The sequence below is a fragment of the Sorex araneus genome, chromosome 8 (genome assembly GCF_027595985.1).
Source record: "Sorex araneus isolate mSorAra2 chromosome 8, mSorAra2.pri, whole genome shotgun sequence".
NCBI classification, from domain to species: Eukaryota; Metazoa; Chordata; class Mammalia; order Eulipotyphla; family Soricidae; genus Sorex; species Sorex araneus.
In genome coordinates this window covers 13016572-13044562 of record NC_073309.1, presented here as the reverse complement: position 1 = coordinate 13044562, position 27991 = coordinate 13016572, and the positions used below count along the sequence as shown (strand labels likewise).

Genomic DNA, 27991 nt, shown 5'->3' with positions numbered 1-27991 from the left:
TGCCACACACCACGGTGCCAGTTTCTGATTTATTAACAGTACCACACGCCCCAGAGCTTTCCCGGCTACTCTCAGCCCAATCAGGGGCCCTGTCCAGGTCAGCTGCTCCTGAGCACTCAGCTAAAGGAGGACCCCTTTCCTGCCAGCAGAGGGGCAACCTGGAGCCCGCAGGGGCAGAGCCGCAAGGCAGAACCCTGAGGGAGGACTGGCTGCCCCGCCGCTCCCCACCATTCCTGAGATGCCCGGGCCGAGAGGGGACCTAGCAACAAGCCTCAGGCCCCAGGGGACCAGCCAGGTGGGCTTCGGAAGCGCTGCAGCCCCCCAGCCTGGCCTCTACAGGCTCCACCACCTCTCGGTCTGCAAATCTGAGGAGTTAGCCTAGAGGGTGCATGCCCGGGGGCCATCGGGGCGCCCCCTCCCCCAGCCCGCCCCCCGCAGGCTCACGGGCTCACAGGTTATTCCGCTGCAGCGCCTCGCACAGGTTCTGGTTGGCATCCGGCTCCTCCGCCAGCACCTCCACCTGCTCCCACTCCCCCGAGCGGCTGGACCTTTTGATGGCGTCCACCACGCTCTGCATATACAGCCCGTCCTCAAAGGAGGCGGCCATGGCCACGGGGCTGTGGTCCCACGTGCGGCGGTCCCCCTGGCCCTGGAAGGAGCGGCGCAGGGCCTGCACCATGTACACCATGCCCTTCAGGTAGAGCAGCGGGACGTCCTGGGGCCCCCGCTCGGGCAGCCCCTCGCCCACGGCCAGCGAGTCCCGCAGGAGCAGCTCCTCCTGGCTGGCCGAGTTCTTCTGGCCGTAGAGGTCGGCACCCCGGGCCACCAGGCGGCCGGCCGAGCCCACCACCATGACCTCGTGCACGAAGGCGCCCGGCATGTTGAAGTTGAGCGTGACGGTGCCACACACGCCGCCGCCCATGAGCATCTGGAAGAAGCAGAAGTCGTCGCTGGTGACGTGCCGGATGCCGCGGATGGCCGCGTTCTGCCGTACGAAAGTCTTAAGCAGCCCGTGCACCTTCTCGGCGCGGCGGCCCGTGAGGTGCGTGAGCAGGTCCACGATGTAGGTGCCCATGGTGTGCAGGCCCCCGCCGCCCATGAGCTCGTCGCACACCCAGCCGTAGCTGGGGCTCAGCAGGCTGCCCGAGTAGACACGCGCGTCGCAGATGAGCACGGCGCCCACGTAGTGCTCGGCGATCAGCTGCTTCATGCGCACGAAGGCGGGCAGGAAGCGCAGCACGTTGCCCACCAGGCTCATGAGCTGTGGGTAGTAGCGTGAGGCCGTCACCATGCGGAAGGCATCCACCGAGGTGGCGGCCTTCTCACACACCACGTTCTTCCCGATACCTGCCAAGACAAGACACGGGACCTCCGGGTTACCAGCTGGTCCGGGGCCCTGGGACCCAAGTTATGGGGGGCAGAGACTTGGGAAAGCCGCCTGAAACTCCAGACAGGGGCCTGGGACGCAACTGGGGACATAAACTGCTGTCCAGGCACTGGGGTGGGAGGATGGCCTGGGCTGGAGGAACGAGAAGGGTTTTTTGTTTTTGAAGTGCCTGGGCCTGACCCCGGGCTGAGTACATGCAAGTCACTGTTTACTTCGTTTGTTTTGGGGCCACACCTAGAGGTGCTCTGGGCTTACTCCTGGCTCTGCGCTCAGAGATCACTCCTGGTGGGCTTGGGGGACCATATGGGATGCTGGTATCGAACCCAGGTCAGCCGCGTGGAAGGCAAACCCCCACCCGCTGGACACTGCTCCAGCCCCCTCTGCCTCCAAATTTTATTTGCTTTTTAGGTGAGCCTAGAGATGCTCAGGGCTCTGGCTCTGTGCTCTGTGCTCCTAGCAGACTCGAGGGACCATACAGGATGCTGGGGATTCAATCTATGTCAGCTGTACTTGCAAGGCAAGTGTCCTACCTGCTGTACTATCTCTCGGGCCCCCAAAATTAGATCTTTAAAAAGATTTAGGTTGGTGATGTGGCTCAGTGGTGAGCCTATCTCTCTCTCTCTCTCTCTCTCTCTCTCACACACACACACACACACACACACACACACAAACAGAGTTCGTTATCAACATGCCATTAATGAGATTAATCTCTATTTCCTGTGCTCTATCAGATCACTTACAAAGCAGGGCTGTCTAGTCCTGGAAGCTCTTATCCTGACACAGACAACAGGGAACCTGGTGCCTATAGACAGTTGTCCAAACTCCCTTCCCATCTCCCCATCACCTCCCACCCCGTTCCCGTCCCCACCACCCCAGCCCTCAAGAACCCCACTAGGCATGTGCCAGCTGACACGCAGGAGCCTCAGGTCTGGACCCCCAGAGTAAGGGGCCACAGTATTGGAGAAAGGAGGAGGCCTGAGGCGTAATCCAGTGTCTCCACTGGGCCCAAGTGCCCACTTTCTCTTAACCTTGACAAATGCTGATTCCCAGAGTTGCTGCAAGGAAAACACCACCAGTTTGCCAAGTGTCACACTCCCAGGCAGGGGGCAGGTGAGGGGAGAGGTCCTTGGCCCAGCAGGGAGCAGACCCAAATATTAACACTACTCACCCTGCAGGGTCCCCTAGAAGGGACACAGGATTTCAGCCCCAAGGCTGCCGGCCGCAACTACTCAAGGCAGGGCGGGGCAGATGGCAGGGGAAGGGCGACTGGAGAAAGGGACTTGGTGCTGCAGGGAGTCTGAAGACCGTTACACTAGGATAAGAAACGTGGTCTAGGCTACAAGGGTCAAGGGAGCGGAGAGATCCTCCTTTTGGGGCTCACCGAGGAGAGCTCCCATTGGCATTTTGATCCCAGCAGTGCCCGGGTGTGGGGGCGCCAGGCAGAGGTGCCATTACCTCGACCAGGATAAGCGTGGCTGGAAGGGCAGAGTGAAGTCAATCTCGCCTTCCTGCGGAGCCAAAGACCAGAGAAGTGAACAAGGGCCTTTGTCTCCAGGGATGGAGAAAGCGTGGGTGTGGAATGCTTCAGGGCTCAAATTTCTGGATGTGAACAAGTTCTGAGCGCTTTCCCTTGGGCTGACACTCTCCAGATTACGCGGAGACCTCTCGGCCGGCTGCATCCTGCGGCCGCGGCACTCCTTCCCCACCTAGTGGCGAGGCCCCGCACACCTGATTGCAAACAGCGGCTCAGGAAGTCTCACAAAACCCAGAGGCGTACAGTACAGGCAGAAGGGCGTTTGCCTGGCAGGCGACCCACCCTAGTTCAATCCCTGACCCTGCACTAGGGCCCCTGAACACGGGAAGGAGCCACTTCTGAGCACAGAGCCAGGAATAGCCCTGAGCACTCTGGGTACGGCCCCAAGACAAAACACGAAACCCGAAGACCGGATGATGATGATGATACTGATGATGATTTTATTTTTTGGCAATCCTGGAGATGGAACCTAGGCCCTCACACACACAAGGCAGTGCCCTACCGCTCAGCTGCGTCCCTGGCCCCTGGCTGTTTCCACTATTCCTAACAAAAAGGACATTACTAGAAAATAAATAAGAGGGGCCAGAGAGCTAGCATAGTGGGTAGGACGCTTGCCTTGCATGTTCTAACCTGGGTTCGATCCCCAAAAATCCCATATGGCATCCCGAGCACTGTCAGGAGTGATTCCTGAGTGCAGAGCCAAGCATAACTCCTGAGCATCGCTGGGTGTGGCGCAAAAGCCAAAAACTAAAACAATACAAACAACAACCACCCACAGGGTGAAAAAAACAAAGCAAAGCGGAAGCCACACAGACTCATTCCAGGGTTGCAGGGCCTTGGGGAGCTCCCGGGGCAGAGTCGCAGGCAGGTTGGCTGGGTGGAGTTGGCAAATATCTTCACTTAGCTGGTATGCCAGGCCCCATGCCGCTCTCTGGGGACACTGCCCAGGCAGGGTCCCCACCGCCGGATAACTGGAGAGCCCAGTGGGAGAGACAGTCTTCAAGCTCTAACACCGGCAGAGCTCCATCAGTGACAGACACAAGCAAGACGGCGGGAATGGTGGAGTGAGGGCACAGGGTGCCAGGGCTGACTGGGCAGGGGAAGGTGATCCTGGGCACCGGTGGTTTTTTTTTTTTTTTTTTTTGCCTTTTGCCTTTCTGGGTCACTCCTGGCTCTGCACTCAGGAATCACTCCTGGCGGTGGCCAGAGGACCATAGGGGATGCCAGAGACTGAACCCCAGAGGACCATATGGGATGCCAGAAATTGAGCCCAGGTTGACCGCGTGCAAGGAAAATGCCCTACCTGCTGTGTTATCGCTCCATCCCCAAGGGACTGGTGTTCTTGGCGTTCAACAGTTTGGGTCAAGTGGCTTGAGAAACCATTTCATTATCTCAGGAGAAACTACAGAAAGAGTTGACAACTCTCTTTTCCTCAGGAAGCCCACAGATGGCAGAAACCAGAGACAGAGATCCATCTATTTTTTTTTTTTTTTTTTTTTTGCTTTTTTGGGTCACACCCAGCGATGCACAGGGGTTACTCCCGGCTCTGCACTCAGGAATTACTCCTGGCGGTGCTCAGGGGACCATATGGGATGCTGGGAATCGAACCTGGGTCGGCCGCGTGCAAGGCAAATGCCCTATCCTCTGTGCTACTGATCCAGCCCCCCCCTTTTTTTTTTTACATAATTTTGGGTCATACCAGGCAGTGCTCAGGGCTTAATCTGGGCTCTGTGTTCAGGGGTCACTCCTGGTGGTGCTCGAGGGACCAGTTAGGATGCTGGGGATGGAACTCGGCTCAGCTGCGTGCAAGGCCAATGCCCTATCTATACTAATACTCTGGCCCCGAAATCCACATTTTAATGACCTAAGAAAATACTCCAGGGGTTGGAGATGTGGCTCAGAGGCAGAACACTGCAGTGCATGCATAAGGGCCTGGTGCCATCCCTGGCAGCTCGTGGTCCCCAGAGAACTGAGGGAGTTATGGTACAAGAACCACCAAGAAAGAACAGAACAGAAGCATTCACCTGTGCAGAAGGTGTGGAGGCACTCTGAACACTGAAAGACATGTTGTGGAGCCCGGGCACCTCAGGTGGCACCAGGCCTGCCACCCATGAGCATCCGTCCTCACCACACTGTCAAACAGACCCCTAGTGTTCCTGCAGCATTAAGGGCTCCTGCATCTGCTCTGGACTCTGCAAATGCTCCTCCAAGTGAAGGTGCTGCCCTACCACCCTCCAGACTGTGCCACGTGTGCCCCGGGCTGCACTTCACAGGGGCCTTGAACAGTGCAGCTGCTGCGCCTGGCGAGGGGGAGGCGCAGTTGGAATGTCCTCGCAGCCTCCTGGCAGCACACAGACACTGCCCGTCCCTGTGGGGCCTGGGCCTGTTCATCCCCATCTCTGTTCTAAGAAAAAGAAGTGAAAGTAAAAGCTGTTGCCTTTTCAAAAACTGAAAAAAAAATTTTTCCTGAACCAATTTTTTTTCCCTATTTTTGGGTCATAGCAACAATGTTCAGGGGTTACTCCTGGCTCTGCACTCCAGAATCACTCCTGGTGGTGCTTGGGGGAACAGAACCGGGGATCAAACCTGGATCTGCCGCACGCAAGGCAAGCGCCCTGGTCACTTGCTCTCTCTCCATCCCCTCTGAATGAAGCTGAAAACATATTAGGGCAGAGCGATAGTACAGCGGGTAGGGCGCAACTGACCCAGGTTCGGTCCCTGGCATCCCATAAGGTACCCCGAGCACCACCTAGAGTGATTCCTGCGTGCAGAGAAAGGACTAACTCCTGGGCATAGCCAGGTATGACCCAAAAAAGGAAAAAAAAAAGAAAACATACTAGAATCCTTCCCTCTTTTAGGAATTTATGGAGAAATTTGATAAAATATGAGGTTAACAAAAAAGAAAAAAATATAAATTAAAAGTTGAAATCAAATACCACAGGAGTTGGGAAATGAAAACTACACTTCTGGAGAATAATCCAAGAACTACTTATAGGAAAAACTTGAAGAAATGAAAGCAAGAAACCAAACCACACACATACACACACACACATACTCATGTGCGTGCACATGTACACACACAGGCATGCACACATGCACAGGCATTTTTTTATGTCACTATTTTGTTTTTTGGTTTACACCTGGCAGTGCTCAGGAGCTACCTCCTGGGTCCCCTTGGTGCTCACGGGTCACTTCTGGCTATACAGCAGACCAAATGGTGCTAGGGATCAAACCCGGGTCACCTGCATGTGAAGCAAGTGCTCTAGCCATTGAACTATCTCTCCGGTCCTCTACACACATATATGTGTGTGTGTGCGCAATGTCGGGAACTGAAGCCAGGGCCTCACATATGCATGAATAATGAGCATCCTGGGACTATCTCTCTGGCCCCAAGAAACAATCTCTATGGCACTGGAAGTGGAAAGCACTGTGATCTAACTCAGTGAAGAAAATGCAACTGGGCCACAATTTCACCTCCTAAGAGACTTGGGGGCTTCTGTGGGGTCCGAGTGAGCAGAGCCCAGGGGCAGGGCTGGTGGGCAGGTTCTCCAGAGCCTGCGCACCCACAGAGAGCCAGCCGGCGGCCCTGCCCCGAGGTCGTCCAGGACCTTCATGTTCAGACTCGAGGGCCCAAGTCAGGTTCTTCCATACAAGGAACCAGAATGCAGCCGCTGCTGGCTGAGCGGCGAAGGTTCATCTTTCGACCTGCAGTTAGAAAAGCGCCTTTGTGGAACCCACGGGCTCAAGACTGAGAGCGCCAGAACTCTGCCTCTGGGGGTACTGGCCCCCCGTGAGCCAGCGCTATGCCACTGGCCAGCAAGGAAGCTGCTGACCACCCTCTCCAGTGAAGTGCTGGCCCAGGGCTGCATCCAGCTCAGTCTGGAGCCATGCTAGGTGGTCCAGGAGTCACGAGCACCTTGAAGAGCTCCCACACCACACAGCCCTGTGCTCACTCAGGACAGACAAACCGTCTCTAAGGCTGGCCTGACAGATTCTCATTCTTGCTCACTCCAATGGCTATTTACCCTTCCCAGCTCAGAACAAGGGGACTCCCTGAGGTCTTCTGTGGGAGTAATGAGGGGCACGGCCGTTGGTCTCATGGCGCCGGTTCTGGAGCCAAAGATCTCATGGGATCAGAGACCTGGTTCTTTTTTTTTTTTCCTGCATTTTGGGTCACACCTGGCAATGCACAGATGCACACCTGGCTCTGCACTAGGAATTACTCCTGGCGGTGCTCAGGGGACCATATGGGATGCTGGGAATCGAACCCGGTCAGCTGCGTGCAAGGCAAACACCCTACCTGCTATACTATCACTCCAATTCCCAGAGATGGTTCTTACCACCTCACTTAAAACAAGTGCTCTGAGCCTGGGTTGTTACTTAAGGGCTTTGTCATTACCTTATAATGTGTGTTGTTCCTAGTCTTTCTGGTTTTTCATGGGGGAAGGCAGGGTTACCAAATAGTGCTTAGGAGGTCTGAGGGCTACTCTCGGCAAGCTGACCACCCAGACTTTTGATTCAATGCTCACGCCGAGGTGACACTGATTCTTGGACCCTGAGGTGCTGGGGATCACCCGGGACACCCTGATGGGTCCTCAGCCAACACCAGTGGGGCTCAGGGAGCCGTGTGGTGCTGTGGAAGGAGCCAGGGTGAGCTGCCTGCAAGGAGCGTGCTCGAGCCCCTGTGAGATCTCCCCAAGAGCCCTTCCAGTCTTTTCCGCTGGGCTGGGGTCCAAGGCGGGCAGGACTCTCATCACGCTGCTTTGGATGCCCAGAAAGGCCAGTGTCTGGGTGAATGCTCACTGGCGTTTCGCCCTAGGAAAGTCGGTTCTGGTGCGCTAAGATGGAGAGAAGACTTCGCTGAAGGACGGCAGGAAGGAGAAGCCAGCAGAATGGGAAGGGAAGGGCACAGCAGGCCGGGCAGGGGCACGAGGCCGCCCAGCTCCCGGCTTCCTGGGCGAGCCGCAACGTGAACAGGCTGTGCGGGGGCTGCCGGGACCTTCCTGCCCGCTGGCACATACACCAGCCGGGCTGGCAGGAAGGGCGTGCGCGCCGGCAAGTCAAGGAGAGACAAAGCACAGGAAATGGCAGCCTCGCCTCCCGTCTCTCCCTCTTGCAGGCTGCACTGCGCAGAGAAATGGAGGAACCAGTGCCCCGAGCACAAGTCGCTTCCAGGGCCCCAAAGGAGGAGTCACAGGGTCAACCTGGTAACCCCGAGTCCCTGCATCGGGCCCGCTCTTCAGGCCTCTCCTTAAGTCTAGCTCAGGACGGTCCCTGTGGCAGGTGTTGTCTTTCACAGTCAGGCATGCTTCTGCTCCCCATACCTGGAAGATGCTCCCGCCCTACACACACACACACACACACACACACACACACACACACACACACACACACACACACACACACACACACAGAAACACACACACACAGATACAGACACACAGACACAGACACAGACACACACACACATACAGACACACAGAGACACACAGAGACACACACACACACGTTCCTGCCCTCCCCCCCATGCTCTGCCAAGCACTTCGGGGCAGTGAGGGCCATCCCAGAGGGCCGTGCCATCTCTCACCTAGCGCCTTCACTGCAATCTGCCGGGTGAGCGGCGGCGGGATGTTGACGCACACCAGGTCCACATCTTGATGCAGCAGGACATCGTCGGTGCGGCTGGTGTAGAAGGTGATGTTCATCTCCTCGGCCAGCTGCTTCGCCTCCTCCTCCGTCTTGCCCCACAGGGCCTCCACGGTGAAGCCCTCGGCCTGCAGCAGTGGCACCAGGACGCGGGCCGAGCTGCCCGTCCCGAACACGCCCACTCCTGGCAGCGTCTTCATGCCGGCCGCCCCGCTCACCAACTCATCTCCTCACGAGGGCCTCCTGCCGGAAGACGACCTTCCCCGGCACCTGGTCAGACATGGCTCCTGCAATGGCAAGTGCCACACTGGCTGTTAGTGGGTTCGAGTCTCCTAATTTTTAGTGCGATTTGTACCAACCATTCACCTTCAGGGTCAGCCTGTTGTGTACACGGGCCTGATTCAAGGGTCCTAGCTTACAGAAACAGTGCAAAGCAAAACAACAGAAGGGGAAGGGGGGTACTGGGAGCAAATCAGAGCTCTGCCGCACTCAGTCCCTGAGCTCTCTCTGGCCCTGTGTCTAACTTTATTGCGGAGGAGGCGGAGGGATGGGGAGGAGGGGGGTCCTCTAAGCAAAGCCTGGAGATTCTCTAGCACTGATTCTGGGAGTGAGGTGTGGCGCCAAACCAAAACCAAGGCGGCAAACCTGGGGAAATCTCACTCGAGTCTTCCCACGCGCTCCTGGCATCTCAGAAAGCAAAGACTGAGAAGCCTCCTCCAAACTGATCTGGAAACACAGTTTCAACATGTGGCCCACAGCTCCCAGAAGTCCTTGAACTTCAAAAAATTGCACTAAGTAAACTTGCTGGAAGGGAGGGGTCTTGGAAGGTCACCCAAGACACCGCACCTTACTGCAGGAACAATGCTGGCTCTTTGTACGGAGGATAAAAAAAATTAATGGACAGCATTTAAAGGGGCAGAGAGCGCGCTCAGAGGGCTGAGCAGCTGCAAAGAGGCTCAGTCCTGGGCAGCATCCCCGGGTCCCCCCCGAAGCATTAGCACAAGCAATTCGGGGCACAGAGCTGCCGTGACCCTAGAGCAAACAAAAAAATTAAAAATGAACAAGGTTGGTGTGACTCTGCGGCCAAGTGCACACCTTATATGTGTGAGGCCGGGTTTGATCTGTGGCACCCCAGAAAAAACACAAAAAACCACCACCAGGCCAGCAACAACAGGAATGCTGGATGACTCCTGGGAGGTGTCAGATTATTCACAGGGGCGCTGGAGAGAGCACAGCGGGTAGGGCGCTTGCGCTGCATGACGCTAACCTGGGCTCAATCCCCAGCATACCGTATGTTCCCCGTGTAACACCGCCAGAAGTAACCTCGGAGCACCGCTGGGAGTGGCCCCGGAACAAAGAGCATTCAGGGCAATACTGACTATGTAGGGGCCAGGGCGACAGTATGGAGGTAGGGCATTTGCCTTGGACAGGGCTGGCCAACCTGGGATCGATCCCCAGCACCACATATGGTCCCCCCAGCCATATGGGATCCCTGAGTGCAGAGCCAGGAGTAACCCCAGCCAGGTTGATCCCAAACTCCCTGCCCCCACCCAGCCCCCAACACCGACCCTGTAATGAGAAGCCGGGACTCAATCTGGATATGAAGACTAGTGACTGGTCAGATGCAGAATGCTATGGAGCTGCTGAAACCGCCAGAAAGAAACCCTTCGTGACCCACAAGACAACGCCAGTCACCAAAAGCAAATCGAAACAAATGAAATCCAAAGATGTGCTGTTTGGGCCAGGAAGAGCGTTTCAAGTAAGATTTGCACGCGGGAGGCGGGAGCACGGTCTGACACGCATGGTTCCCTGAGCACCATTAGGAGTGACCCCATGATGTGAGCCTCCAAGTACTGCTGGGTGTGACCCGAAAACCATAAATAAACAGAAGTGTGCTTTAATGTCATGCTAAGACAAAAAGTTCAATAGAAGTACCTATGAGAATCCTACATCTAGGAGCATTCCACACATAACTCAGGATCACCAGAATATACCCGAATTCAATCACACTCACCTGGGGAATGATGAGTTTAGGGAAAATTTTTACATTCTGGACTTTGACAAATTTCTGGGTCTGGAGAGATAGTATAGTGGGTAGGGTGCTTGCCTTGTACATGGCTGATAGGCGCCACATATCATCACTCGAACACTGCCAGGCCAGGGGTGACACCTGGGTGCAGAGCCAGGAGTAAAATTTGAGCACGGCCAGGTGTGGCCCAAAAACCAAAATCAAAACCAAACCAAACACCCACATTCCTTATTGCAAAGGAACTACTCTCTAAGTGACACTTGAGATGCTACAGGGGATAGGCACTTGCTTGCCTGTGACTGACTCCGGGTCTGACCCCGAGGACTGCCAGGGGTGATCCTGGAGCACTGGGCCGGGAACAAGCCCTCTGCCACTCATCTGGCCCCCACGTCACTCACCTAGATGAACACAACCACCTTTGGCTTCAGCTCTACCCGCCTTTTTCTTCCTGCCATTCTTCTGACTACAAAGACGACTTTATAAAAGGCAAACAGGAGCGTAAACTTCTCTTCCTTTCCAGCTCAGTGGGAAGTACAGATTGTTCAGCAAGACTAACAAGGCTTGCCTGATCCAGAAACGTCCGGACAGGCCAGGTCTAGTTCTGGGCAGGGTCCTGTGCAAGGATTCTCTGAGACAGATGAGTTCAGGACACACAACCCAGCAGACAGGATGCGCTGCTGAATTATGAGCTAACAGGTGCACGGCTGGGAGACAGTTACGTGAAACGACAGTAATAGCTTGGGAGTCATGGGAGATTAAACAGTGGGGGAGAAGTTGTCTCCTGAGGTCCTTCAGACGGCATTCATAACAGGGTCATCTCACAAAAAGTTTTCCACATGTGTTCATAAGAAGAATTAATCATGAGAACCAAAAAGTAGGAAGAGGGGCTGGAGCGATAGTACAGCAGGTAGGGCGTTTGCCTTGCACACGGCCGACCCGGGTTCTAATCCCAGCATCCCATATGGTCCCCTGAGCACCGCCGGGGTAATTCCTGAGTGAAGAGCCAGGAGTAACCCCTGTGCATCGCCGGGTGTGACCCAAAAAACCAAAAAAAAAAAAAAAGCAGGAAGAGCCCAAATACTCATCTCCTGTTCTCTGGGCAAGCAGTGTCCATCCCTGTCCTGCAGGAGACTGGGCCTCAGAGAGCCATCAGGTCCTCACACAGTGACATGCATGGATGCGTCTGTATAAAATGTGCAGCCCATGCAAATCTGTGCGGATGGAATGCATTCATGTTGGAGGAGAACACAGAGGAGTTGAGAGGTTAAGAAGTTCAATTCTGATCCTTTTCTGGTTCATGACCATGATGACTGGGTGTTCACATGGCTGTATGAGATGTGCTTCCCTTAAATCTTGTTACACATTGACACATTACCCGTCTGACGTAAAAGAAGTTCAATCCTTCCTTCCTTCCTTCCTTCCTTCCTTCCTTCCTTCCTTCCTTCCTTCCTTCCTTCCTTCCTTCCTTCCTTCCTTCCTTCCTTCCTTCTTTCCTTTCCTTTCCTTTCTTTTCTTTTCTTTTCTTTTCTTTTCTTTTCTTTTCTTTTCTTTTCTTTTCTTGTTTTTTGAGACACACCTGGTGGTACTTAGGGGTAACTCCTGGCTCTGCACTCAGGAATCACTCCTGGCAGGCTCAGGGGACCATATGGGGACCATATGGGATGCTGGGGATTAAACCTGGGTTGGCTGTGTATAGGCAAGTGCTTTATCTGCTGTACTCTCTCTCTCTGACCCCAGTTTTTCTCTCTTTAAAAATATTCTTGGGGCTGGAGCAATATCACAGCGGGTAGGGATTAGCCTTGCGCGAGGCCAACCTGGGTTCGGTTCCCAGCATCCCATATGGGTCAGGTCCCTGAGCACCGAAAAAGAAAAAAAAAATTCTTGGTGGTACCAGAGTGATAGTACAGTGGGCAGGTTGACCGGGGTTCAATCCCCCTAATTCCATATGATTTCCCAAGCTTCACACACACACACACACACACACACACACACACACACACAGTGGCCAGAGAGCAGTACAGGAGGTAAAGCCCTTGCAGTGCACACAGTGGTGTGTTCCGGGACATTCCTGGCTCTGTGCTCTCGAATGACCATTGGTGGTACTTAAGAGACTGGACGTGGAAAGAGGGATTCAAACTGGAGTTGGCAGGATGCAAGGCAAGCCCCTTAGCCCACTGTGCTGTCTCTCTGACTCTAATCTATACAGTTCTGATGGACAGTCACCACACCTCACTATCATCGAAACATCCAAGACCATCACCAACGTCCTTATGACAGTCACTTCCAGTCCACCTCTTCATTTTCCCTGCCCTCTCCCTCTTTCTTTGTCCCTTTATGGGGCCAGACCTAGGGTGCTTGGAGGCTACTCCCAGCTTGAGCTGGGGGAGCGTGGCGGGCCAGGTGGGGCTGGGAATTGAACTCGAAGCTCCTGCGTGTAAAGCACGTCTCCAGCCTGCTGAGCCGTCTCCCCAGCCCAGGCCAGCTGCACTTCATGTGGATGGTCACTCACTGTAGTTGAAGGGATTATTCTTTTCCCCAGAATGATTTTAACACCTTTTTTTTTTTCTTTTTGGGTCACACCCAGCGATGCACAGGGGCCACTCCTGGCTCTTCACTCAGGAATCACTACTGGTGGCGCTCATGGGACCATTATGGGATGCTGGGATTCGAACCCGGGTCGGCCGCGTGCAAGGCAAACGCCCTACCCGCTGTGCTATTGCTCCAGCCCCTTTAACACCTTTGTTGAAAATCAAATGTTCACCACCTGCTCATTTATGGTCATTCTATAAATGTATAGGTTTATTTATGAGCCCTAAACTTTATCCCATCAATATATTCCTTTCCTTATCTCAGCACCATTCTGTCTTGATAACTGTCCCTTTAAATACCCCACTTAATTTTTTTGCTTTTTGGGGTCAAACCTGGCAATGCTCAGGGATTACTCTTGGCTCTGAACTCAGGAATTACTCCTGGCCGGGTTTGGGGGGACCCTATGGGATGCTGGAGATTGAACCCAGGTCGGCTACATGCAAGGCAAATGACCTACCTGCTGTACTATCACTCCAGCCTCACGAGTTTTAAGATAAGCTGTTAATACTCCAGTCTGTTAGTACTCCAGTCTGGGATTTGTTTGAGACCAAGTCCTTTGAGTTTGTAGTTTAATTTGGGGGATACTGTCATCTTCATACAGTCTTCTGTTCCATAAACATGGGAGGTCTGCTCATTTAGTTAGGTCTTTCAAAAAAATACTAGCAGTTCTCAGAGGTTGAATTAGATATATTTTTATTTATAAGTATTCCATTCTGTTTGAAACCACTTTCCCCCACCCCACTCTCCTTCCTACCCTCACCCCTGAAGCGGCTCTCGGGACCCCAAGTAGTACAAGGACAGGAACCCAGGGCTCTTGCCGATTAAGCAATCTCGCCGGCCCCTGAACTGCTTTACTCCTTTTCTCGTTCACACTCAAGAGTCTCTTGCAAACACAGAGGTGCACCGTGCAAAGAACGTTATGTGAAATGGGGCTGGAGAGCTAGGACAGCAGGCAAGGCACTTGCCTTGCTCGTAGCCAACACAGGTCCAACCCCATAGGGCCCCCTGAGTCCTGCCAGGAGTGACCATGAGCAGAGTCAGAAGTAAGCTTTGAGCATCGCCAGTGTGGCCCAAAAAACAAACAGAAAAATAATGTGTCTGTGTTAGGAGCTGATTGCCAGGAGAGCCCATGCACAGCTTTCTGCACTGAAGTGCAACTGTGCCTTTGTGGACCCCTGAAATAAGTACGACTGGGCACCTCTGCACCCGTCCCGGTCAGCTTCCTGCCTGCCCTCTTGGAGGCCGAATAATCTACAGCACCACGAATGTTCGGGGTTTCTTCTGGTGTCTGTGACCAGATTTATCCCCAAGTCCAGGAGGGTCCCAGGGCCCATGAGTCACAGTGTTTCTGCGACAGCCTCTGGGCCAGCACTGGCCATGGGTGGGGTGGGTGCCTAATTCAACGTAGCTGCGGAGCACCAAAATCTTTCCCCCATTTTTGGGTCATATTCGGTGATGTTCAGAGGTTGCTTCTGGCTCTGTGCTCAGGGATTACTTCTGGAGGTGTCCAAAGGGCCACAGAGGATACTGGGGATTGAACCTGGGTCTGCTCATGAAAGGCAAGTGCCCTCCCCGCTGTGCTCTCTCTAAGGCCCAGAGCAGCACCTTAACCGTCCCCGTCTCTCTCTCCCTGTGGCCGTGAATTCTCTCATGCCCACAAGCTTCCCTTTGAGCGGGAGCGCAGGCGAGCGGCTTTGTGACGCTTCCTTCATTTACAGCCTTTGGTTTTGAGTTTTCCTGGGCTCACGGCATTTTCTGGCAGCGTGAGACTTCACCTCAGTGGCACTGCACCTATCTAGTGGTGTGGGCCCGAGATACCAAGGGCTGTGAACCCGGTCACCCCCACAAGCCAGTCTGTGGCCCCTCAAATCATGCCAGAGCCACCACCTGCTCTCCTGCCTCACTGCTCTATGCTCTGGTCACCTCTGGCGGTGTCTGTGCTGTGGCCAAAAGCCACAAAATGGGTGAGGAGACATGTAACCTCTGTTGTACTGACAGCATCTCCGAGGGCCGCTTCGCCAGCACCCAGCAAGGGGCACGCGCTGGCTCCTGAGGAAGTCAGATGGCATGAAGTGAGGCGGGCCGGGCGGCGCTGCAGGCAGAGCTGGTTTTCCTCAGTGATCCCAGCAGCTGTCCTTTCGAACCCCTGCAATTCCCCTCCGCCATGGCCCTCACATCCTGTGCACCCCTTTCCCGTGCCCCAGAGCTCCCAAACACCGCCCCGTGCAGAGCAGACACATTCTGATGCCCACTGACGGGTCTGGAAGGAGGGTGGGACCTGCCCAGCCACAGGTGCACACGGGCACAAGGCCTGGGCATGCTCGGGCAGGCAGCAGTGCACTCAAGGCCTCTCACCCTCCTCGGGGCTCAGGCAGCAACCCAGTGACTTTCCGCTCCCTCCCCCCTCCCCCCACATGTGGGTTGTGCCAGGCCCTGGTACTACTCAGCACTTGTCAGCTGCTCAAGCCACGGAAATGGCCTTTAGTTCAAGGATCTTCAGGTAACCCTTCGGGTGCGCGGCTTCCTGCCCACCTAATACTGTAAGCAAGCACAATTGCTCAATTCTTTTTTGCTGGTTTGTTTTTTGGGGCCACGCCTGGCGGTGCTTAAGGGCTACTCTTGGCTCTATGCTCCTGTGGTGCTCAGGAGACCCTGTGGGGCCAGGGACTAAACCTGGACCTCTGGCATGCAAACTTGTGCTCCAATCCTTCCAGCCACCGCTCCAGTACCCAGAATTCCAGAATTATTTGAACTTAAATAAAAAAACCTCTTTTTTTTTTTTGGCTCTTCTTGAGGCCACATTAACATTAGTTGATGCTCAGAGCTCAGTCTTAACTGTGCTTAGAGTTCACTCCTGGCGGGCTCATGGGACTATATGGGGTGCTGGGGATTGAACCCAGAAGGCAAGTACCTTATCCACTGTACTATCTCTCTGGCCCTTCTTGGTTTTGTGTGTAGCTGTCCACTGGAAGCCACACAAATGTCCTTCAAGTGGTAAGAGGATAGACAGGTGAATCGGGGGCCTGGGGATGGCTCGGCCGCAGAAGCAGCTGCTCCGGTGGCAGCATCAGAGGCCGTGGGCCTGACCTACAGCACTCGCTGCCCCCAGTTCCTAGCCTGGCTGGCAGTGCTGCTGTTTGGGGGCTTCCAGCACCACAACCGAAAAGGGAAACCAGCTCTCCCTGCAGTGAGCACCATGGCCAGTGCACGAGCGCCACACGGAGTATCTGTGGGACCCCCCCAGTCATCGCAGCAACAGCAGAAGAGGGGCCACATGATCAGGAAACAGCAACCCAACGGCACAGTACTCGGCCACGGCGAGGAAGCCCCGATACACGCACTGACTCGAGTGGATCTCAGCAGGCTCGGCTCGGTGTGTGGTTCCGTCCCACGTGGCCTCTGCTCCCCCGTGCCCCATCCCTGACGCGCCGCACAGTCAAAACTGACCGTGCGCCCCTGCAGGCCAGCTGCCAGATGATCTCAGCTCAGGCACACGCTGACACTGTTGGCCCTCAGTGGGCAGGTCCTCTGACTGTGTCCGGTATGAGCCCCTGTACCTTCCACTACACGCCAGCTCTCCTTCCAAGTGGTCAAAGATATCTCAGTTTCTAAAATGTTCCTGCCTTTTTCAGGGGAATCATTATAATTCAGGCTCACACACCTACAGCTGGAGTTTCTCTTTTCATCTTTTGAAAAATAAATGTTTGCCATGAGGATTGATACACAAATCTCGGGGTGGAGCTAGCAAAGCACACAGGAGAGCAGGAAGTGAGAGTGACGTATGGACACATGTAACAACATGTATGAACCTTAGAAATGTACCGGCTGCGAGACACCAGAACACTTCCACCACTTCCAATGCTATGCCATATCGCATCTTACTGAAGAATAGGCTAAGGTAGGGCCCGAGCCCTAGTACAGCTTGTAGGGCGTTTGCCTTGCACGTGGAAGACCAGAACCCATGCGATCCCCCGAGCACAGCTAGGAGTGCTTTCCGAGTGCAGATCCATGAGTGATCCCTGAGCACCACCAGCCTGCAGAGCCAGGAGTGATCCTAAGCAACACAGGGTATGGGCCAAAACTACAAAATTAAAACAATAAACAAAGGTAAAACCCTGGGGGCCCGTGGGGACCAGGCTGCCCCTAGCATGAGCCAAGTTCCTCACAGACTGTACCTCCCAGCTTATGGAGAAAGTGACACCTTAGTTTGTGCAACTGGACTTACTATTAATAACGCAAGCAGCCACCAAGGGCCAGGTCTAGGCAGAGCACAGGAGACACCGGGAGCCAAAGTTCTGTCTGCACGGAGCTGAGTCTAGCAGGAAGTGAAGACAACCGAACCCCCAGTCTCCTTCACCCTCCTCTGAGGTACAGGGGAGCACTCGGTGATGAACGGACCTTCCTTAAAGTGTTAAACGACCAATCCCTGTGAAAGACTACCCATATCCTAGGACTGAAATATGATTAAAAGCACTAACCGCACGGTAGTTTGGAAAGAAAAACACGGGGGGGGGGCGTCTGAGAGACAGCGCAAGGTGTAAAGCACATGACTGGCCTCTGCAAGGCCCGAGTTCAATCCCCAACCACGTGTGCCCACTTCCCACCAGCAGTACTGAGTAGCGCTCTGGCATCTGAATAACTATCTGGAGAATGAAAATTCCTGGTAAAGTCCGAATTATGGGATGGAGCCACAGTGCAGCAGGTAGGGCACTTGCCTTGCACGTGGATGAAGTAGGTTCAATCCCCAGCACCCCATGCGGTCCCCGGAACATTGCTAGGAGTGATCCCTCAGTACAGAGCCCAGAGTAAGCCCTGAGTATTGCCGGGTATGGTCCAAAACCAAAAAGGAACTATTTAAATTTTAATTATTATTTTTTTGCAGTGCTGAGGATAAAACTGACATTTATTTTTTTAATATTTTGGGGCCACACCCAGAAGAAGCAGAAACACCTTTCCTGTGACCTTCAACAATGGTCGTGTTCTAAGGATCAGGAAGGGGTGGCCACTTGTCACCTCAGCCTTCCTTTGGCAACTCCCCTTGCCAGGCAGGGCAGAGCCGGTCACCTCCTGGACAGGAGAGCTGGATGTGAGGAGCACAGACAATGCCTTGCACGCTGCTGACGAAGGTTCAACCCCCGGCACCATGTGGTCCTCTGAGCCTGCCAGGAGTAATTCCTGAATGCAGAGCCGGGGTAAGCCCTGAGCACCTCTGGATGTGGCCCCCAATAAAAATAAATAAATAAATAAATAAATAAATAAATAAATAAAATTCAAAGATAAAAAAGGAGGAATGTTTAATCAAAACACTAAACACTTCTCCATGGGAAGGACACAAGCACCCGGACCCTAGGAAAACTGCTTCTGACATGGCCGCAAGAGAGATGCAATCACCCCTTTGCCTTCCTCCTGTCTTGGGGTGTAGAACGTTTCTAGGGTGCCCCGGAGTACAGTGCCCCTAAGGCATGCCCTAGCTCTGTCCTATGGCTGCTGGTCGCCAGGAGGGTGAGGTAGTTTTCCAGTGGCTGGAAAGGCCTGGTGCCCTTCACAGACTTCTCCTCCCTGGAGGAAAACTGCTTTTCCACTCTGGCTGCTAATGCAAAATGGAAAATAATGTCATCAGGGAAAGTCTTGACCCCAACAGCCTTTTTTTTCTCTCTAATAATGTATAATGAAAGAGACTTGTTTATAAAATATGATGAGTATGAAAAATGTCTATCAGAAATAATCATTTATTTTACGGTTCTTTTTTCTTGGGGGGGGGAGGGGTTTGAGCCAAACCTGGCAGGGGCCAGGGGTTATTTCTGACTCTGCACTCAGGGACCACTCCTGGGGCTCAGGGGACCATACAGGGTGCTGGGGATCAGACCTGTGTTGGCTGCGTGCAAGGCAAGCGCCCAACCTGCTGTATTCTCTCTCCAACTCCTATTTTAGTATTTAGGATGTTCCAATTATTGTTTAAATATTGCGCAATGTCTTGTCTGATTATTAGCACTCTAAGCTCTCTTAGGATCATGAGTGAGTTTTATGTGGTATTAAGGATATAATAGGGCCCTGATATTTTACAGATCAAGTATTTCAGTAACATTTCTACAATAAATTAAAAATTAAGGGGATTTAAATGTTCTTTGAACAGTGATCTCAGTCTATTAGAGATACTAAGCATTGAGGGGAAGTAAAAGAGTTTTATTTGGACAAAAGGTCCCAGCTGGAGGTTCTGAGGGCACTCCAGGTCCCACATTTACCTAAGCACGCGCTCAGCCCTTTGAACTAGCTCTCTGCCCTGAAACGAGAGTTGGAGGGAATAACTCAAACACCTCTAAAACTGGGGGTGGGGTCGGGGAACCGCAAACAGTCGTTAAAGCACAATGATTTAATTTGGAAAAAAACATAAGCACATTGTATGTCCAACTACTGTCCCCTCGCTCCAAAGGACAGGATCTCTCCACCACTCCCCCCCGCCCCCCCCCCCCCCCCCCCCCGTCCTGGAACAGGAGTGAAATGCAAACGGCTGCAATGTCACGGGAAGTCCGGCTGATCTCTGCCATGCCTGGTCACCGCCTGACAATCAGAGGATGCCTGGCCGGATAAACACGTCGGCTCGCGCTCCCAGAGCCACTCCTGGTGAGCAACTCTGTTTCCTGGCGGGAGCCAGTCCTGGTAGCAGAGACCATTCATCACATGGAACTTCCTACAACAGACGCTGGGAACCTGGGCTACCAAAAGCGCCCTCCACCAGCACCAGAGACCCCAAGGGTCAAGACTGCCCACCCACAGCCTAGGAACAGCCCGAGCCTCTTCCACTTAGGCCAGAGGAGACACATCATCCGGGGGAAGGCGCTTCTGTGTGGTTCTGACCAGGTCGAGAACAACAGGGATCCAACCCCTGTGGATCCCTCCCACACCACTGTCCTTAGTGGGGAGGGGTCACACCCAGAGGTCTGGGGGGCTCCTGGGCTCAGCAATGCGGGGGACCATCAAGGCCACAGCGGATGGCACTCTGAGGCCATCAGGCTACACTCTGCTGCGCTGCGGGTACTGAACGTGGGGTCTTGCACGTGCCAGAGAAGGACTCCGTCCCTCTGAGCCCCGGCCCCTCCCTGCACCACGACACAATCACGGGGGCTCTGCAGTGGAAGCTCTGCCTCCCAGGCACGAGGCCACGAGCTCCCTCCTGACCTTGCTAGTGTGCACAGTGCCATGCCGTTGGCACCACTGCCAAGCGAGCACAAGCGCCCCCTCCCCATGGCAACAACGAACAAAGCAAGGGGGCGGGGAAATGAAGCCAGAGAGTGAGAAGGGCACGAGTCCATGGAGACTCTTCAGAAGGTTTACGAATATATAATATATATGATAGTAGATCAGTGAATTAGCCTACCTGTTTCTTTGCCATGCCCCAAACAAGTACCCTACCTGCTGTACTATCTCTCCGGCTACACCAACACCTTCTTCTTCTTCTTCTTTTTTTTTTTTTTGCATTTTGGGTCACACCCAGCAATGTTCAGGGGTTACTCCTGGCTCTGCACTCAGGAATTCCTCCTGGCGGTGCTCAGGGGACCATATGGGTTGCTGGGAATCAAATTCGGGTTGGCTGTGTGCAAGGCAAATGCCCTACCCGCTGTGCTATCACACCAGTCCCCAAACCCTTCTTTTAAAAAAGAATAATTATTACGGCAATGAGATCCATATAATATAAAATTATATTACTTTTATATTAAACAAAATAAAAGTACATTATATTAGTTCCCATAGTTGAAAACATGTATGCAACTGAGAATGAGCATTTTATTATATCGTATTAAATGGCTTTATTTTATTTTATTGCTTTTTGGGTCACACCAAGCGATGCTCAGGGGTTACTCCTGGCTCTGCACTCAGGAATTACTCCTGGAGGTGCTTGGGGAACCATATGGGATGCTGGGAATCGAACCCGGGTCAGCCATGTGTAAGGCAAACGCCCTACCTGCTGTACTATGGCTCCAGTCCCCAAATGGTTTTCATTTTCTTATTTACATAGGTCAAAATCATACAGTAATCACAAACTGGCTCTTAAGGATTTATTTTCTGATAATTCTATTTACTATTTCTTGAAGTTTTGTTGGAATAAACAATATAAAGTAAATTTATTGTGTCCACAGGGGGTAGGTTGGGATTGGGGAGGAGGTGGGGGATACTGGGGGAGAGAAGGTCACTGATGGTGCTGGAACACTAAATGCCTCACACAACTGTACAATGAACAACTCTTTAAATCATGGTGTTCTAGTAAGAATTAATTTTAATAAATAAATATGGGAGGGTTGTCTGGAGAGAGAGAACAAAGGACAAGGCATTTGCCTTGCATGTGGCCAACCCATATTGGGTATTTAGTGTGTTATGTTCTTTATTTTGGGAGAGGGAGGGCTATGTTTATACATTTATTCCATGTTCTTGTGATCAAATATATGCACAATTCTGTATCCCATTTTTCTGAGGGGAGGGGTCAGGGATCAGCCTGGCGGTGCTTGGGGACCGTATACAGACCCAACCCCAGCTCCCGACGCAAAGCGCTCTCTCTAGCTACACACACTGGCTACGCACACTATCAGTTCTAAGGGTGATGTATTTCACTGAGTACACAGACTCATTTTTAAATATTTTTAGTGTTAGCCAACTTACATCACTTTTAATTTGCTAAAAATTAAATTTGTATAAATTATAGAGGTTAAGAAATTTAGTCCATAAGTTACTTGATTTCTCTAATGTTATCATTCTAAGCAAAATATAACGATGGAAGTAAATAATAAAAGATTTTGAGGTTGTAAAGTGATATAGTAAATCTGACAGCCAAGCAGACGTGTTTCCGGTTCTATTTTGGGGTTATCTATTCTCGTGAGAAACAGAGCTGACAGTTTAGGTTGCAGTTGTCCCAGGCCAGAAAGGGACATTGGCTCACCCACTCCTGACCGCCGACACAGGAGAGGAGGGACAGAATTATCTGGGACTGGCTCTGAGAAGGTTCCCCACCTCCACTCCCAGCAATTCTGAGGCTTTCTTGGGTGCGAAAGGGTGGCATTCTGCCACTGGCTACTTCACGAAATGAGGTGGAGTCACGGGGCTGGAGCGACAGGGCAGCGGGCAGGGCACGTGCCTTTCACAAGGCCGACCCGATTCCACCCCCAGTATCCTATATGGCTAGCCCCACCCCCCAGCACCCCAGTGATTCCTGAGTTCAGAGCCAGGAGTAACCCCTAAGCCAGGTGTGACCCAAAAACAAAAACAGAAAAATAAAATAGAAAAGAGTTGGGGTCAGGTCAGAAAGAAAGATAAGGTGCTTGCCTTACATGTGACTGATCTTAATTCAATACCTGGCACCATATATGGTCCCCCAAGGCCCACAAACAAACCAAACACAACAACAAAAAAACCAAAAGAAGAAATAGTGGTTACCTAAAACATAGGCATTACTTGCAAGTCCCCTGTGAAAAGCAGGAAATAAAGAAAAATACTTAAGGAAAGGATCTGCATATATTTACGACATACAGGGATTATCATTTATTCCCTTTTCAATACTTAATCCCTATTTTCTGAGTGTTCTAGCCACAAGATGGAAATTTTTTCCTCTATTTCTCATTTTCTTTGTCTTGGTTTGAAGATATGGGACTCCATATCTTCATTCCTGACCCAATGACTAATTCCTAAGGAAATGTTAGAGCTTTGAGAAGTCTTTTCTTATCGGGATTTCATGAGTTCAATTCAATTCTTTTTCTTTTTCTTTGTTTGCTTTTTGGGTCACACCTGGCAATGCTCAGGGGTTAAGTCCTGGTTCTGCACTCACGAATCACTCCCGGTGATGCTTAGGGTACCATGTGGGATGCTGGGAATCGAACCTGAGTCGGCCATGTGCAAGGCAAACAAATGCCCTACCCACTGTACTATTGCTCTGCTCCCTCATTTCTAATTTTCAAAAATATCTACAATTAAATGTAATGTAATCTGGACTTCTTTTTTTGGGGGGGGCGTACCCGGTGCTCAGGGCTTACGCCTGGCTCTGCGCTCAGGGGACATATGGGGTGCCAGAGATCAAACTTAGGTCAGCTGCATGCAAGTCAAGAGCCCTACCTGTTGTATTATTGCTCTGGCCCTGTAATTTGCACTTTTAGATTATTCTAAAGTTCACTAATGAAAAGATGTTACACTTCTGTACCTAAGAAAAATAATGTCTCATTATTATACTGTGCAGGAATACTCTAAAAATAGCCAAATCTAAAAAAAGATAACTTTTTCCAATCTAGAGAAGCCTGTGTTCTGTTGAATATGTCTCTTTCTCTGTCTGTCTCTCTCCTCTCCCCTCAACCCCTGACATTTCTTTAAATAAACATTTCTTTTAAATGAAACCATTTTACTTCTCACACACACATGCGCGCGCACACACCACACAGCCAAATTTGGGGGTCTAGAAGAGTTAAGGCACGTACTTGACTTGCATGCAATCAGCCCCAGTTTCTTGTTTGTTTTGGCCCACACCCAGTAGTGCTCAGGGTTTACTCCTGGCTCTGCGCTCAGGAATCATCTAGGCGGGGACTGAGGACCATATGGGGTACCAGGACTGAACCCGCAGGTCGGCTGCGTGCAAGGCAAGCGCTCTGTCTGCTGTACTATCACTTCAGCCCCAATCACCCCAGTTTGATCCCAAGCATCACATATAGTGCCATAACAAGGTCACAAGTCACTCAGTACATAAACTCAGGAAGAGCCCCTGGGCACCACTCGGTGTGGCCCAAACCTCTCCTCCCCATCCCGCAAAAGTAGAATCTCCAGTTTTCCCCAGTAGATGCTGACCAATTCCAACTGGATTTATCCTGGAACTGAACCTCCTATAAATATGCTTAGCAACTGTCTGGCTTCAGGAAGTCTCTTCTACGTTTAGGTTAATGAGTCTCTGATTTCTGGTCTTCTGAACTGAAAGCTGTGTGTAAAATAACTCCTCACACTGCATCCCCCTTCCCTCTCTCCCTTTCAACACCTGGCAGGCAGGGAAGGTGAGGCGATGCTCAGGGGTTACTCCTGGCTCTGCACTCAGAAATTACTCCTGGTGGTGCTTGGGGGACGATATGAGATGCTTGGGGATTGAACCCAGGTCTGCCGTGCGCAAGGTAAATGCCCAACCTGCTGAACTATCACTCCAGCCCCTCCCCTTCCATTTCTCTCACGGAGTAACAGCAAGAAAATCAGTTCAAGGGCCCAGAGAGATAGTGTAAGGGTTAAGGCACTTGCCTTGTGCATGGTAGACCAGGGTTCATCCCTGGCACGGCATATGGTCCCCTCAACAGAGAGAGGAGGGATTCCTGACCACCGCCCAGTGTGGCCCCAAAATCAGAAAAGAAAATCAGTTCAGTGAAAGTAGATCTTGGGAGCATTACTGGTACTTTGGCTTGTTAAATACTGTTGATGACTTTATTACAGGCCAGATTTGATAACTGCCCTCTGCTGTCCCAGAAAATAGAGCGGATGTTAATTATTTGTCAAAGACTTCATAGCCCTGGGCAGGAGAAATACTTTGAAGTTGTAAGTCTCTCTCCTTTGAAGCCAAGTACCTTTCAGCTTTGGGAGCTCAAAAACAGGTACACAATTCCCTGTGGCCCAAGCATCCGTCTACAGCTGCTACATTTGCATTCAAAACCCCTTCCACACCCCATCCTGCCCAGCAGGCAGTACTGTTCCCTGAGCTTGGCCTTTTTGTCTTTATTTGGGGAGGGAGGCATCACCTGAATGTCATTTGATGCTGGGGACTACTCTCAGTGGGTGGGCCTGACAGCGCTCAGACCGAGTGTGGCCAGGCTGATAGCAGGCAGTAACCTTTTTTTTTTTTCTTTTTGGGTCACACCCGGCAATGCACAGGGGTTACTCCTGGCTCTGCACTCAGGAATCACCCCTGGCGGTGCTCAGGGGACCATATGGGATGCTGGGATTCAAACCCGGGTCTGCCTCGCGTGCAAGGCAAACGCCCTCCCCGCTGTGCTATCACTCCAGCCCCCTTTTGATGACACCCTATTGGCTTACTCAATATGTCAAAAATAGTAACAACAAGGGCTGGAGCGATAAGCACAGCGGGTAGGGCGTTTGCCTTGCAGGCGGCCGACCCGGGTTCGAATCCCAGCATCCCATATGGTCCCCTGAGCACTGCCAGGAGTAATTCCTGAGTGTAGAACCAGGAGAAACCCCTGTGCATCGCCGGGTGTGACCCAAAAAGCAAAAAAAAAAAAAAAAAAAAAAACCCAAAACCAGTAACAACAAATCTCACAATGGAAACGTTACTGGTGCCCACTTGAGCAAATCGATGAGCAACGGGATGACAGCAACAGTGACAGTATACAAAAATGAAACTAGGGGCTGGAGAGATAGTACATGTGGGTAGGGTGCATGCCACCCTGGGTTCAGTCTGGGATGTATGTATTTTGAAAAATACGTAGTGAAAATCTAAAGTACGTGAATGCCCAGTTCCATTATACTCAAAAGCAGTAATGTGCAACCTCCATGTCATTTTTCTAGATATACAGTCACATATGTTCCTCTATCCAAAGAGATTAAAGGGCTGACTCTGGACAAGAGTCTGGACAAGAATGCTGAAAGGGGGGCTGGAGCAATAGCACAGTGGGTAGGGCTTGCACGTGGCCGACCCAGGTTCGATTCCCAGCATCCCATATGGTCCCCTGAGCACCACCAGGAGTAATGCCTGAGTGCAGAGCCAGGTGTAACCCCTGTGCATCGCTGGGTGTGACCCAAAAAGAAAAAAAAAAAGAATGCTGAAAGAAGGTAAAGTGATATAGGAGGTAACCTTTCAGTACCTGTATTACAAGCCACACTGCACAAAAGGGAGGAGGAGGGAGAAGAGAGAGGGGGAGGAGAGAAGGAAAGAGGTGGGGGGGAGGTGAGGGAGGTGGAAGGGAATTGGGGACACTGGTGGCAGGGTATGTACACTGGTGAAGGGATGGGTGTTGAAACCCAGTCATGAACAACTTGTATCTCCATATTGTAACTGTACCTCAAGGTAATCGATTCAATTAAAAAATAGAGATGTGGGGCTGGAGCAATAGCACAGCGGGTAGGGCGTTTGCCTTGCATGCGGCTGACCCGGGTTCGATTCCCAGCATCCCATATGGCCCCCTGAGCACCGCCAGGGGTGATTCCTGAGTGCAGAGCCCGGAGTAACCCCTGTGCATCGCCGGGTGTGACCCAAAAAGCAAAAAAAAAAAAAAAATAGAGATGTACAGCAGGTAGAGCACTTGCTTGGTCCCCGACATCCCATATGGTCCCTCCATATGGTCCCTGAGACTATCAGAAGTAAATCCTGAACATTGGCCCCCAAACCAAAAAACAAACAAGCAAAGATTCTGGCTTCCCCCCTCTTGTAACCATCTTCCTCAAATCATCACCAAAACCTGGGGCCTTTTCTAGTTTCAATAGTTGTTCCAGGGACTGGGGGGGATGGGTCACGGAGCGGGTTCAGTCCCCAGCACTGAATGGTCTTTCCAGCTCTAGCACTAAGTGGCAAATCCAAACTGTGGTTCCATTCAACGGAAGCATCGCACGCTACGTGATCTTCCCGGAGCTTGGAGGATGGTGCGGGGCCGGCACTCCGGATACTCAGAAGGCCACCCCACAACTGGCCTCCAGCACGCCACTCCGGGGACAATGACCATCAATAAGATGTCTGGTAGTTCAGCCTCTCTGGTTATCTCCCCGGGGCAGCCTTTAAACTTTTCTGCTCCCGACTCACTCCGATTCTGCTGTAGTTTGGGGGCTGCTCGTCTCACCCCGTTCCCTGATCTCGCGGTGGGGAGTGGGGGGGAGGGGCTCTGCCTTCCTCACCTTTCCTCCGCGATCATGCCTTCGTGGAAATACCTGAGCTCACCTTTTGTCCAGGCCGGCTTCCAGGGCTTTGGAGAAGCGACCCGGGGGGAGGGGCGAGGAAGGCACCGGGGGCTGGCGGGGCCACCACGCCGCCGCACCCCGCGGAGTAAGCCCGTCCCACCTGCCATGCGAACACCCCTTTTCTTAAATAAACACTGACCCGCCCCAAGACCTGCTCACTCCGAGTGAGGATGGAGCGGCTCCCCGCCCGTCCTTTGTCTGCCGTCTCCGCACCTCCCGTGCCCACTCACAAAGCGTCCGGCCCGCGCAGGTAGAGGGACCCGTCCTGCCCCGGGCAGCGGAGCCCCGGTTTCCGCCTCCACTGGAGGGATGGGCCGGGTCCGCCCAGAAACCCACGTTCGACAATTCTAAGATCAAACTTGGGAGCGCGAGCCAGGGAGACCCCCCCTCCCCCGAACTCGCCGCTGCGGGTACTGGCAGTGGCGAACGCAACCCCGCCAGCCCCGACGGCTCCGAGTTGCCTCTGCCTCCGACCTCGGGCGGCGGGGGAGGCCCCGCGGCGCCAGCTCCGTCCCGCAGGCCGCCTCTCACCTGGCACGCTGGCATCGCCCGCTCCGCGTCGCACCGGACACCATGAATCCCGACGGGTCTCAGCTGCCACCCACGGCCCGCCCCGACACCCGCAGCCCGCAGAGAGGGAGGCAGGCGGGGACGCGCGGACTCCGTAGTCCAGCGCGCCGCCACCGGGAACGCGCCGCCTGGTTTCTAAGGAACCGGGAGCTCTGCAGAGGGAGGGGCGGGGCGGCGGGCGGGCCACGCATGCGCCCTGGCGGGGCTGGCGGGGCGCGGGTGGTGGTGGAGGGGGAGGTTGCCGGGCCCGCGTCGCGCATGCTCAGTCGCTGGGGGCGGGGCTAGGTGGCCAGAGCACCCTGGTCATTCATTTCCGGTCTCGGAGGCA

The 27991-nt window shown here is 52.9% G+C and overlaps 1 protein-coding gene and 2 non-coding genes across 3 annotated transcripts; 1 reads left to right on the top strand and 2 right to left on the bottom strand.

Annotated features, from left to right (window-relative positions):
* On the bottom strand, positions 1–27828 carry GFOD2 (glucose-fructose oxidoreductase domain containing 2). Its single transcript, XM_004600592.2, has 3 exons — positions 27625–27828; positions 8509–8854; positions 1–1347 (listed from the first exon to the last, which is right to left on the bottom strand). Exons 2-3 carry the CDS (start codon positions 8765–8767, stop codon positions 449–451), a joined length of 1158 nt encoding a protein of 385 aa, XP_004600649.1. The 5' UTR covers positions 8768–8854; positions 27625–27828; the 3' UTR covers positions 1–448.
* Positions 11879–11981, top strand: LOC129406914 (small nucleolar RNA U13). The gene has a single exon (XR_008631334.1). It is a non-coding gene; the product is annotated as a small nucleolar RNA U13 (small nucleolar RNA).
* LOC129406893 (small nucleolar RNA SNORA5) lies at positions 14468–14598 on the bottom strand. Its single transcript, XR_008631314.1, has one exon. It is a non-coding gene; the product is annotated as a small nucleolar RNA SNORA5 (small nucleolar RNA).
* Positions 27829–27991: the final 163 nt, after the last annotated feature.